Below are 13519 nucleotides of genomic sequence, written 5' to 3' on the forward strand. Positions count from 1 at the left end.
CTAGGATAACAGCGTGTGTAAAAGTTTGTATGCATCGAACATCTTTCTCGTATCCTAAACTGTTAAGGTTCTCAAGAAATCGTAAACAACACCGGTTTCATTGGAGCGTGGAAATGGAAATGCAAGAAGCAAATTAACGAAACAAACAAGGAAAGAATCATCAAAACACGACTAACATCTATACGTAGACGATGTAAATGTAAATATACGACTGCCTAACTCACCCGAAACTTTTGGCTTTAGTCAGCGAGCATCGCACTTCCATTTAGAGGTCGGTACGCAACTCAAGTATCGACACCAATGGCAGCGATCGTAACCGTTCACTCCGCGAAACAGCATCACCAGTCCTACAGTAAACCTGCATTCATTCGAATCACCATTACCGCCAATTAATCCGCAGCCTTACAACCTTAACCCTTGTAAAAAAACATCTAACACTCACCCAGCAATCAGCAGTGCCAGAGAAACCACCCACAGCACATACTGGTAGGCCTTGTATTTAGGAGTGATTCGGACACGATCTGGGAGGTTGTGGCGCTCGAGCCACTCGAACTGAGGGCGCGGCAGCAGGACAAATCCGAGGAGGAATCCAGACAAGAAACCTCCGATGTGTGCAAAGTTATCGACATGGGGCAGAATCCCAACGGCTAAATTGATAAGAACTATCACCAAAAGTGTCACAAATGCCGCAATCTGCAAAAAAAAAAAAAGACAAGAATGAAAGAAAATCGAACTCCAATTTTACGAATCAACGATTATTACTAACCTTGTTAGTGTACATAGACCAGTTTGTGATCAACTCCGACAGCATAGACCCGAGAAGGCCGAAGAGTGCGCCGGAAGCGCCGACGGAGATTCTGTCGTGTAAGAATAAGGCAGACAGAATGCTACCGCCGAATCCGGAGAGCAGAAATATTGTCCCGATCAGAACTACATCAATGATCACAAACTTTGTCAATACAAACCAGACCAGACATTCTTAAAAGTTAAATCGTCATAAGCTTGGTTGTCGTGTTATTACCGAAGCCGAAATGCTGCTCGAGGCGGATGCCGATGAGCACGAGGCTGAGCATATTCGCGACCAAGTGTATGACGCCGGCGTGCAACCAGATGGAGGAGATAAGCCTCCATCCTTGATGCTGGTGCACAATCTTCGTCCAGCTAAGAGCACCCAATCTCTCTAATCTTTACGACACAAACAAGCATAGGATCCATGTCAAGTTTGTCTGAGTTTGGTGCTAATAAAGTTGTGTAAAATTCAGACAAAAAAAATGTTTCGAGTTTCGACAATTACAGCACAGAAGGATGTAAGAATTCAGACACGAACAAATTTTAATCATTATTGCAGAATCAAACAAAAGGAACAAGAGTACGAATTGTTACGTGGAAGAAGAAGGACCGAAGAGAGGATTCTCGCGCAGAGGCTGGAAGGAGAATCTCCCGAGGAACCTCAGGACACACTTATCGGAGCCTCCGATATTACTCTCCTTGATACGCTTGGGACAGTTGTTCAAATACATCACCACCAGAAACACAGCGACATTAGCCACCACGAAGACCGGAATCAGCCACGACACCCAGCCTCTGTCGTCCCTGTCGTCCGCCGCCGAGTGGCGCCTGGTTTTCTCTCCTCTATTTTCGACGTCGTCTCCCCCGGGCATACCTCCTGCTTTTGTTTTTCGATGGTTGTCCGAAACCCCTCTGGAAAAGTGAATTTAATAGGGTAAGAAGTGGGGGGTGGGGTGGTAATGGATTTATTGGGGGAGGGAACGTGGAATTGTGGTGAGAAGGAAAACAGGGGAAAGAGGAACTGCAGTTACCCCAATCTTATTAATCTCCATCTCCATCTCTCCCTCCATTGGAATCCCAATTCCCGTTCAGAGTTCGTAAGCAGTTGGGAATTTTGGAGAATACCTGCGCCCACGACCTTCGACTCGCAGAGACGATTGATGATCGATCGATCAAGGGCTCCGATGGATGCCACGTGGACAGTCAGGGAGGGGGGGTGGGTGGGGTTTGGCGGTGGACTTGGTAAAAGAGGAAATGATAATGATTCGACACAAACGGACCGCCGGTTTCCTTAGGCTCACCAGACACTTCCAACACTGTTACATTCACCCTTTATACATGAATATATATTTCTTATATTTATTTATTTTTAAATAAAATATTTATTACATTTAAATATTAGAGTGGATTTTATCTATAGAATAAAATTATAAAGTAATAATAATAAAATTAATTTTTCTATTTGATAAAATATAAAAATATATATATTAAATAAGAGTCGGACATAAATAGGGACAATATTGTATTGGAAGGGAAAAAAGTTTGATCAACAAAAAAATAAAAATCGGGTAGAAAAATATTATTGTATTTATTTAGTTAGTTTTTAGCTTTTTTGTTTTAATCATAATAATTTGTAAATGGTTTTTATAAGATCATAATAGTATAAAATTTGTATAACGAATAAATAATAGTAAAAAAAGATTCGAACAAATACATACTAAAGTAAAAGTTAAATAGTAAATAATAAAATAATAAAGATAACAAATAATATTTTTTCAATTTTCACTCCATTTTTCTACATATAAAAATAATTAAAATTAAAAAATAAAAAACAAATAATTTATATGTCAAACCCCACACACACATACACTCACACTCAGAAAATTTTATCCAACACATGCCTTTGAGGGGATATCTTTCCGCTTGATTTACCAGAGTTTGACTATTAAAAGTATAAAATTAATCATCATGTTATGCGATATCCAATTTAAATAATAATAAAAATAAAAATAATGAATGATTGTTGGGTTGGGTAGTGGGGGGCCCTTACAAATTAAGATAAAATTTTTCTAATAATATTAGCAATAAGTTGTAACAGAAAAATTATTGTTGTTCTTAATTTACCAACTTCACAAAGGTGGTTGTCACCTGAAAGGGGAAGAAAACTAATCCATTCCATTCATGTTGTATAAAAATAAAATAGAAAAACAAAAGAAAAAAACACACACAACACATCTTATTTAGAAAGAATATTGATTAAAGATTTCATTTTAACTTTTAAAAATTATAAATAAAAAAATATTTTTCTAAAGTCATAAAACAAAGTTATTTTAAAAAACTTTACCATAATTTTTGAAAATATATAAAATTGGTATTAATATTATTATTTTACAATTATTTTTAAAATATTAAATTGTTGTTATTTTTTTAATATTTTCAAATAATTATAGTAAACTACCGTTAGACTAATGATTTTAATTTGGATGAGATCAAAATTGATGAAAAAATAATAATAATATTAAAAAAAATAATAAATCAATATGACTAAAGTTGATATTTGTGATTTACAAAATAATAGTTATTTATTTTTCCCTATTTTTTATACTTGAAAAATGAAATAGGCTTTCCTGATTTTAATATAAAAATTGAAAATAGTATTTAAATGCGTCCAGTTTGGGCCATGCCATAAATATTGGGCTTAGCCATAAACGGCTCAGAAAAAATTATGGATAATTTTTAATTGGCCCATAAATTAATACTAAATTTGATTTCTTCATATTCTTTTTATTACACGGTTGTTATAGGTGATTCGTTGAATTGACAAATTAAAAGTAATAAATGAATGGAGGATAAAAATATAAAATTTATGTTTAAAAAATGAAATAAGATAATAATTATTAGACGTCCCAAATAAGAGTCGCGGGTGGGAGTATTGTTTTTTTTTAAGTGTCTGTACATATTGTAATATATTGAAATATTTATTCATGTTATCCAGAGACTATTTATGTGCCTATAATTAATACTAATTTAATATTGTTTATATGTCACTCCCTCTGTCTTATATAATACGGGTGTATTATTGTAGACACGGAACTAAAATATAATTAGTAAGTAATTAAGAAGTGTATTAGTAAAAAAAATTATTATTTAGTAAAAATAATTATAGATTAAGATTAAAATAAGTAAATAGTTTAATTAAAATTTAAAAAAATTATAAAATTTAAAATTTAAAATGCGATTAAAGTGCATAATTATATTTTCAAAAATATAAATGACAAATTATGTGGGACGAATGAAAATGAAAATAAAAAATAAAAACAAATTGTGTGAGACGGAGGGAGGGAGTACCTTATTGCAATATTGTAGTTAAAATCACTGCTGACATTGTTAAATTAATCACACCTTAATCGAGATGTGATGTCAGCCGCACGCCATAGTACCATTTGTTTATTACATTGAATAAATAATTCATAATAATATAGAGAGAGATTTATATATTAATTGCCTCGTGCTATTACAATGTTCTATAGACTTTATTTCAATTAATTATACTCAATATTGAAATTTCTAGTGATATATTTCTATTTTTATTTTTATATAAAATTTTAATAATTAGTGGTAACGGTAGACAAAAATAAGTACGGTCTGAAAATTCGATCTAAACACGAAAAAACTATGCTTAGTCTCTAGTCGTATGCCCGAATTTGAAACCGACATAGAGATATTACTATACAAGAATTTGAAATATTATTATTTAAATCATACTAATTAATTATTAAAAATCTTAAGACAATGCAATTTTAAGAAATTTAGAAAATATCTTAACATATGGAAATCCCTCTGTGTACACGTAATTAATATTTAATTACACTTATTATTCAATATTACATGTTTTTGTAACACACATCCCTAATTATGAAAATATTTCCAAAATGTGTGAACTTGCCAAAATTATAAAATAAAACAAGACAAACGTTTTACATGTGTTATATATATATATATATATTTTCTACACCATATTTTGGTAATTAAAAAGATGAACAAGAACAATAATAGAAATATTAATAATTAAAACTTGCATAAATTATTCATTTACTCGTAATTCTTAGGAATTGTTTATATAGGTACATTTGAAAATTTTAATACTAATCCATCTAATTTCTACTCTTTACGTATTTATATTTTTGTCTGTCTAATTTAAAAGTTAGATATTTTTATTTTTAGTAATGTGTATTCTATTACTAATTACTATTATTTTGTTTATATTTATTTATCTTCTTACTCTCATTTTATTATATATTTTTATCTAAAAGTAAAAATAATTTGATATTAGCTATGTTTACTATAAGAGGAAAATAATATCACATTTTAGTGAAACATACAAAAATGATAAAAAAAAATTATTTTGAATTGAAATCGAAAAAGATATATTATTTATATTGTATGAATGTGTGTATATTTTGTATTTTTTTAATTATATTTCAATTTTGGTGTTGATTGAGTCAAATAAACACCATATTAACTTGATTATGTCAACATAAATTAATAAGGTGAGCAACACATATTTTACAGAAAATAATAAGATATGCAGAATATTAGTTTACTTTCGTCAGTAGATAAATAAATAAATTATACGCATTCCTAATAAATTAAAATTTTAGTCGAAACAATAATTTACATTATCACAAATATAAATTCATATGGTAGCACATATTCCATTGCACTAAACACGTTTGTAGTGAAACAATCATTTACATAATTTAATTTTTTTTTATATAATAAAATATATTATTGAATTCAACGTAACAAAGGTATATATACAACATATTACAACAATAATATATAAATTTTACAATATATATTTTTATATAATACATCATTATTTTATTTTATATATACACATGTATTATCCTAAAATTAATTTGGAACTGTCGTGATTTATTTAATACTCTCTCATTCCCAAAAGTATAGTCTTATTGTGTTGGACACGAGATTTAGAAAATATTAATATTATATTGATAGTCGGTAAAAAGTAAGGATAAATAATTTTTTTTTGCCCTTGTGAGTATATTAGTGTAAAAAATAGTGGCAATTGTGTAATAATAATAAAAAAGTTTGAATAGTTTTACGGTGATAGTTATTTATATAAATAAGACTATTGTATTGGGACGGATAAAAATAGTAAACAAAACTATTGTATTGGGACGAAGAGAGTATGTTTTATCTTATTAAATTTAATTTATAAATTATTAAATTCAATAAAAATATATTTAAAATATACTTAAAAAAAATAACAATTACATTTTAATGTCAAACAAAAATAGTTTAAAATTAAATCAAAACAAACTAGTCTTAAAACCAAACACCTCTTTATGCCCCAATGCCAAAATTCTATCAATTAATTATTAAATAAAACAAGTAAAGTGGACTTCACGCGCGGGATTTGGAGCGTTAAGGAAATTCATTTGACAGCGCAGCGTTCTAACGGAGGGGGCTCACCGTGACACCCTATGGACTTATATGTAATAAATATTTTATATATAGAGTATATTTTTATTTATTTATTTATAATTTTCCAAATTTCCTGGATTATTATTATTATTATTATTTTATTTTAATTTTCTTGATTCCCTTTTATTTCTTCCATTTTCCATTTTGCAAAAACAAGAGAATTGCAAAAGTTTCACATCAAACCCCCTTTTTTTTTACTCCTTCGATTTCCTCAGTATCAAATTGCATTCAGTTCTCCTCTGCACTGGTTTTCGATAACTCCAACAAAGGTTCAATCTCGAAACACATCAAGAAGAAGGTGAGAAGAGAAAGAACTAATAAAAATCTCTTCACTGTTATCGCGCGTCGTCCGCCATTGGAGCACTGTCAGTTTTCTCTTGACCTGAAAGAAAACCATATATATACACATATCTGTAAGTATATATATTTTAATTCCCGCACGTTGATTATAAAATTGGTTTGGGGAGGAATAATTCGAAGTTTGCAAATCTGAGGTTTTGTTCGTATCCGATTTCCCCCATATGTTCTATTTTATTTTTTTAATCCTGTTTCGTGCGCCTTCGTCGCATTCGGGAAGTTCGTAACCTTGGATTTTGGTGTCCAGAAGCTTCTTCTGCATACATAAGCAAATGGTTTGTCTTTACACGCGTACTTTTTATTGCCTTTTGTTGTCTTGTTTCGACTGTTCCCATCCTCAGAAATTATAGAAAAAAGGCTAAGAAAAGTCGTCGTACCTTACGGGAATTGGGGATATCTTTTTTCTCGGATGTGTTTTCTTGCACACTGCCGATGATATCTCTCTCTCTCTATATATATATACAAACACATTTCTATCTCTATATTCTACACGAATTGAATTGACAGCTTATTACATTACTGTGGTGCTTTTTATTCATTATTAGGGCGACGGCTGAGTTCTGAAATAGTCAAACTGGAAACCCATACCCAAACCCAAACCCACAATTTTTTGGTTTTTATTTTATAAAATTAGGGTTTCGGGAAAAAGGGGGCCTGGCTGGCCATGGTTGTGACTGGTGAGAGGTGCAGTAAGGAAGCTCAGTTGTCATTCACCAACTCCGTTTGGTGGTTCTTAAATTTGGTGTGGTTATGGGTTGGTGAAAGGCGGTCATTACTGTGTCTGTATCTCTCTCTCTCCCTGTGTATGGAGGTGTCCTAATTTCTTCAAGACGAACAGCACACACTCAATGCTCAGTGCTGCTGGGAAGTTAGGCTTTTGCGTGTGCTATAACTGCGTTTTGTTACATCCCGTAACTACATTTATGTATATATATGTATGTATGTATGTGTATGTATCTATAAGTATATCTGTGTGTGTGGAGAGGGGAGGAGTTTTTGAGAGTTCTTGGGGGATCGGAGCTGTGTGTTCTTAGGTGTATTTGTTTATTTGTCCGGCCCGATTGTTCTAGATGAGATTCGGGGTCTTCTCCGGCAAGGATATCGGCGGTGTTAGTGACCCTCGAGGTGCCGGTGCCGGCGCCGGCGCCGGAGGAGGAAAATTGTTGGCTGATGGTTATAGTTCCTATGACAATATTATGACCAGTGGTGCTGTTTCTTTACCTCCTCAGGCGCCACTGCAAGTCTTCCATTCATCTCATTCTCAACCCTTGTTCCACACTCCACCTCTTTCTCTCTCCCTTGTAATAATCTCTCTCTCTCCCTCTCTTGGGCTCGGAGCCACAGTTTTTAATTACCTGCCACGGAGTCTTATGAGCTGTGTATGTGATTTTATGTTTCTGTGTATTGAATATAATTATTTAAGTTTTTGGGGGTTTTGTGAAGCAGGCGAAGATGGATGGTCTAGGGGAGATGAGCTTGTTGGGAGGAGGCTACGATGGAGGTTTAATGGCGGGGAGAGGCAATTCATCGAGGGAGGATGAGTTCGAGAGCAGGTCTGGCAGTGACAACTTCGAAGCAGCTGCTGCTGCTGCTGCAGCATCAGGGGACGATCTCAACTCCACTGAAAACAAATCATCATCATCCAAAAGGAAGAAGTACCATCGACACACTGCCTTCCAAATTCAAGAACTCGAGGGGTATCTTACTATCCATCTATCTATCTATGCTTTGTTTTTATAACTGATTCATGTAATAAAGGAGACATGTTTGTTACACATTGCTGGTTTGGGTGTTTTTTGTTTGTTTCTTTCCTTTAGTTCTTTTAAGGAGAATCCACATCCTGATGAGAAAGAGAGGCTCGAGCTTGGGAGGAGGCTCGGCTTGGAGCCTCGCCAGATCAAATTTTGGTTTCAGAATCGAAGAACTCAAATGAAGGTTTAATTTGCTCGATTCGAAATTTTGATTCTTTGTTTCTGTTTTAGTTGAATTTGGTATTGTGTTTGTTTCAATTGACTTGATTATGTCAAATTAGACTCAACTGGAGCGCCATGAGAACTCGATTCTGAAACAAGAGAACGATAAGCTCAGAATCGAAAATCTCGCGATGAAGGAAGCCATGAGGAATCCAATGTGCGATAATTGCGGCAGCCCCGCGATTCTTGGAGAAGTGCCGATGGAGCAGCATCATCTTATGATCGAGAACGCGAGGCTGAAGGACGAGCTTAGCCGACTCAGCATCCTGGCTGGCAAATTCTTGGGCCGGAACAGCGGCAGTCCGATGTCGGCAGCCATGGCTATGCCAAAGCTGGAGCTTGATATGATTGGAAGCAGGGTATGTGGCATGAGCTCGATGGATTCGGTATTGCCGTTGGGACTTGATTTCGGAATGAGGATGCCCGACGCATTTCCCACCATCCCGCCGCCTAGAGGACCCGATTTGGGCATGATGAATTCTGAAGCTGCTGTCGACAAAAATATGTTTCTTGAGCTTGCTGTGGCTGCAATGGACGAGCTGATGAAGTTAGCTGAGCTTGACAGCGCCCTTTGGTTCGGAAGCTTGGAAGGAGGCGGGCAGTCGTTGAATCTCGACGAATATATGAAGACGTTTTCTCCTTGTATTGGTCCCAAGCCCGACCATTTTGTAACTGAAGCGACGAGAGCTAATGCAACCGTAATAATCAACGGAATGGCGCTTGTGGAAGCATTGATGAATGCGGTGGCTTCTTCGTCCCCGTTCAAAATGCAGCGTTTTGTTTTTTAGTTAAGTGTAAATTTTGATTGTTTTTCGTTTCGTTTCCATGTTTAGGATCAATGGGCTGACATGTTTCCCCTGAACATCGGGAGAGCCTCGACTCTCAATGTTATCTCCCCTGGAATGGCTGGAACCAGAAACGGCGCGCTGCTACTGGTACTGTACATGCTATTATCGCTTCACTGAAGAAAATAGTTTGTACACTATGACTGATTTGTCGTTGATCAAACTTGTTTGCCAGATGCAAGCCGAGTTCCAGTTTCTTTCTCCTATGGTTCCCGTTCGCCAACTGAAGTTCATTCGCTTCTGCAAGCAGCATCGAGAGGACATGTGGGCTGTCGTCGATGTCTCTGTCGACGCCTTGTTCGCCGGCATGAGAGGAAACACTGCCGTTACTTGTAGGAGGCTTCCTTCTGGTTGCGTCGTGCAAGATATGTCGAATGGCGGCTCGAAGGTAATTAGACCCCAAGAATAGTTAATTAGCTTTACCATTTCGTTTGTGATCGTGATTTCAGCTTTGACTCAATTGACTTATGACTAAGATATCATGTGTCTTAAGCTTAGGTGTCTTCATCTCTTCGATTATATGTATGTCATTACATTTCAGGTTACCTGGATAGAACATACTGAATACGACGAGAATATCATCCACAGTCTCTACCGTCCTATAGTTCGGTACGGAATGGCCTTTGGTGCCGAAAAATGGCTCACCAACTTACAAAGACAGTGCGAATTCTTTGCCCTCACCATGGCCTCCAATGCCGATCAGTCAGGTTCTGACGTCTTACACTAATTATTTTTTTTTCACTCCGTCGACTTCAACAAATGCTGATATGTTTCCTTTTCGGCTGTTTGTTTTCAGGTCTTCCGCCTAATGGTAAAGCTAGCTTCATGAAGCTGGCGCAGCGCATGATCCGTAGCTTCTGCACCGGCGTCTGCTCCACCGTGCACGATTGGGAAGAAGTTCAAAGCACTGAAAATGCCAAACTGATGATGCGCAAGAGCATTGGTAATAACTCGGGAGAGCCGCCTGGGATTATATTGAGCGCGACTGCGACTGTTTGGATGCCTGTGTTGGCGCCGAATCTGGTGAATTTCCTACAGAACGAGAAGGCCCGGGAATACTGGGACGTGCTGTCCCAAGACGGTCCGATGCAGCAAGTTCTATGCCTTCCCAAGGGACAGGATCACACCAACAGCACGCGCCTTCTACGGGCCAACGTAAGTGTGTTTAAAATTCACTCTCTACGCAATGAGCGTTAAAATTACCGAATTTTTTACGCGCAGGTTTCGTCTGGCGGAAATGCGAACCCGAGCAGCGTCCTGATCTTACAAGACACGACCACAGATGCCTCGGGATCGGTAATAGTTCACACTGCGGTGGACGCTGCGGGGATGAACACGGTGATGAGCGGCGGCGATTCTTCGAGCGTGGCAATCCTGCCGTCGGGATTCGCAGTTGTGCCGGATTGCTTCTCCGACTCTACGAACAGCAGCGGGAGTGGGGGCGGGAGCCAGGGGTCGATGCTGACGGTGGGGTTCCAAATTCTGGTGAACAATATGCCGGCGGCGAAGCTAACGATGGAATCGGTGAAGACGGTGAAGTCGCTGATCGGGCGGACTCTGCAGGGCATCAAGACGGGGCTGGGGCTGGCGTGCGAGTGATTATAGTTTGTGTAAGTAAGAGGATTTGAGTCAAGAACGAACCTTTCTTTTTCGATGAAAATGAGGAACCCATGCTGGATGGTTGGATGGATGGAGTAGAGGGTGGTAGTCAGTCTAGATGCGCGTTCTGGGGATATACATATACTATACTATTATTGATTATTGGGGATTGGGGTTTGTGGTTCGGGCATTGACTCAACAAGACCTTGACCTTCTTCTTCTTCTTCAATTTGTACAATACATTACAAGGTTGTCTTGTCTTGTACCTTGTGACTGTGTGTATCTATCTATCTTATCTAGTTGTGTTCTTTTGCTTCCCAATAGGACAAAATGGTGGTTTGCTCATGTTTCTTTCGACATTATTTTTATTTAAAAAAATATGTATTTTCTGTTAGAATTATTAGGGCCGATCATGTTACTGATTGGGAAAATTGTGATGATTTGCCCAATTTAGTTGCAACTCGTTGGGCTATTTTATCCTAAGCCCAATTCCAAAATTTCCGCTCATCCCTAATTTTCGAATTCCGTCGATCCTCTTTCCTGATTTCCCCAATTTCCTTGCGCTACGGTCGCTCTCTCTTCATCTTGACTTCATCGGCCGGCGTCGTCTCCAACAGATTACAGTAGCGTCACTGAACTGTAAGTTCTGGTACTCCCTTCCTATCGATCAATCCTATGGCTAAAACGGAAGCAAGTGGGAATCTTTCAAGCATTTGCATCGATTTTTGAACTTGTTTGCTGTTTTGTTATTTCAATTCGATCTTTTTTGTTCTATGGATGTAAGAGAAACAATTGCTGAGAATATTCTGAACCATTTTTCGAATTATATGCTGTTTCGATTGGACTCGTCTTGGTCCGCCCCGGACTCCGCGAATTTTTGAAATCGAACTTTAGGTGTAAAATCTCTTGTTAGGTGGTTTACCGGCCTGACTGAAATTAGGGTTCCTTGTTGCTGTTGAGGATTTACTTGCTGCAAACTTGGATGGATATGGTTGATCCCTGGGGTATGCGCCTTCCACGATTTATAGAAGACTGAGAAACACGAGGATGATATCACACCGTTCGCTTCGATTTTTAGGGAAATAAGTGATAAGCCCTAAAATTGGGCCAACTCCCCCAAAATGAGATCCTTCATCGTCCACACGTCGAAGGTCTTGGCCTCCAGATTCTGGAGCCGATCCATGTCGCAGTCGACGTCCATACCCAAGAAACAAGAGCGAGTTCGGGACCATGGCTACGACGACTACATGGAAATCGAGAAGAAAGTGCGCAAGGTTCTCAAATTCCGGGAACTAATCCTCTCGCAGCCGAACAACATGGTCTCCATTTCGCGCCTCGACATTCTCTCCCGCAGATTAGGATTCAGGCAATTCGAGGCTGGACGGTTCATTCTCAAGTTTCCTCATGTTTTCGAGGTTTTTGATCACCCTGTGCAGAGAATCCTTTACTGTCGGCTCTCACGTAGAGCAGTTTCGCAAATGGAGCAGGAAAATGAAGCACTCCTGCGGCAAATACCTGATGCTGTGACTCGGTTGAGAAAGCTAATGATGCTGTCGAACACTGGTCGCATTAGGTTGGAACATGTTCGTATTGCAAGGCGGGAGTTTGGATTGCCCGATGATTTTGAATACTCTGTAATTCTAAAGAATCCTCAGTACTTCCGATTGTTTGATGCTGATGAAACAAGGAACAAGTACATTGAGATGGTGGAGAAGGATTGCAGTTTAGGGGTTAGTGAAATCGAGAAAGTGAGGGAAAGGGAGTACAGAGAGAAAGGTATCGATGCCGAGGACATTAGGTTTTCATTCATCGTGAATTTCCCACCAGGGTTCAAGATTGGGAAGTATTACAAGATTGCAATGTGGAAGTGGCAGAGGTTGCCTTACTGGTCCCCCTATGAAGATATATCTGGCTATGATCTGAGGTCGTTGGAGGCGCAGAAGAGGATGGAGAAGAGGGCTGTGGCAATGATCCACGAGCTATTGGCTTTGACTGTAGAGAGGAAGATGACGCTGGAGAGGATTGCGCATTTCAGGATGGCGATGGATTTGCCGAAGAAGTTGAAGGAGTTCTTGCTGCAACATCAAGGGATCTTTTACATTTCGACGAGGGGTAATTTTGGGAAGATGCACACGGTATTCCTGAAGGAGGCGTACAAGAAGGGGGAGCTGGTTGAGCCAAATGAGTTGTATCTGGCGAGGAGGAAGTTGGGGCAGCTGGTGTTGGTGAGTCCTAGGAAGGCAAGAATGAACCAAGAGTTGGTCAGTTATCATCAAAGAAATGGATTGGAGGACGACAATATGAATCACATTCCGAGAGACTGGATTGAGGCGAAAAACAACATTGATACGGAATTGGACAATGAGGACGACGATTCAGACAAGGGTGATAGTTACAATGAAAGTAGCGGGGAGAAGTCTTGTACAACACAATAACGAAACCATT

General features: G+C 37.9%; 3 protein-coding genes across 6 annotated transcripts; 2 read left to right on the forward strand and 1 right to left on the reverse strand.

Annotated features, from left to right (window-relative positions):
* Positions 1 to 14: 14 nt before the first annotated feature.
* Positions 15 to 1938, reverse strand: LOC127259689 (RHOMBOID-like protein 3). Its single transcript, XM_051287211.1, has 5 exons — positions 1384 to 1938; positions 1022 to 1185; positions 767 to 930; positions 443 to 693; positions 15 to 358 (listed from the first exon to the last, which is right to left on the reverse strand). The coding sequence occupies exons 1-5, from the start codon at positions 1659 to 1661 to the stop codon at positions 244 to 246; spliced, it is 972 nt and encodes a 323-aa protein (XP_051143168.1). The 5' UTR covers positions 1662 to 1938; the 3' UTR covers positions 15 to 243.
* Positions 1939 to 6452: 4514 nt separating this feature from the next.
* Positions 6453 to 11471, forward strand: LOC127259319 (homeobox-leucine zipper protein HDG1-like). 4 transcript variants are annotated; one of them, XM_051286568.1, is made up of 9 exons: positions 6453 to 6713; positions 8101 to 8354; positions 8475 to 8592; positions 8690 to 9373; positions 9464 to 9565; positions 9651 to 9863; positions 10017 to 10182; positions 10272 to 10630; positions 10697 to 11471. In XM_051286568.1, exons 2-9 carry the CDS (start codon positions 8110 to 8112, stop codon positions 11072 to 11074), a joined length of 2265 nt encoding a protein of 754 aa, XP_051142525.1. In that variant the 5' UTR covers positions 6453 to 6713; positions 8101 to 8109; the 3' UTR covers positions 11075 to 11471. The 4 variants fall into 4 exon arrangements, with proteins under 4 accessions (XP_051142525.1, XP_051142524.1, XP_051142523.1 ...); XM_051286567.1 differs by having other exon boundaries at positions 8104 to 8354; XM_051286566.1 differs by lacking the exon at positions 6453 to 6713 and adding an exon at positions 6914 to 6932 and having other exon boundaries at positions 8104 to 8354.
* Positions 11472 to 11607: 136 nt separating this feature from the next.
* Positions 11608 to 13516, forward strand: LOC127259321 (protein ROOT PRIMORDIUM DEFECTIVE 1). Its single transcript, XM_051286572.1, has one exon. The coding sequence runs from the start codon at positions 12196 to 12198 to the stop codon at positions 13507 to 13509; it is 1314 nt and encodes a 437-aa protein (XP_051142529.1). The 5' UTR covers positions 11608 to 12195; the 3' UTR covers positions 13510 to 13516.
* The last annotated feature ends 3 nt before the right edge of the window (positions 13517 to 13519 follow it).

This window comes from Andrographis paniculata, unplaced genomic scaffold, assembly GCF_009805555.1.
Source record: "Andrographis paniculata isolate CXL003 unplaced genomic scaffold, ASM980555v1 Contig60END, whole genome shotgun sequence".
Classification (NCBI taxonomy): domain Eukaryota; kingdom Viridiplantae; phylum Streptophyta; class Magnoliopsida; order Lamiales; family Acanthaceae; genus Andrographis; species Andrographis paniculata.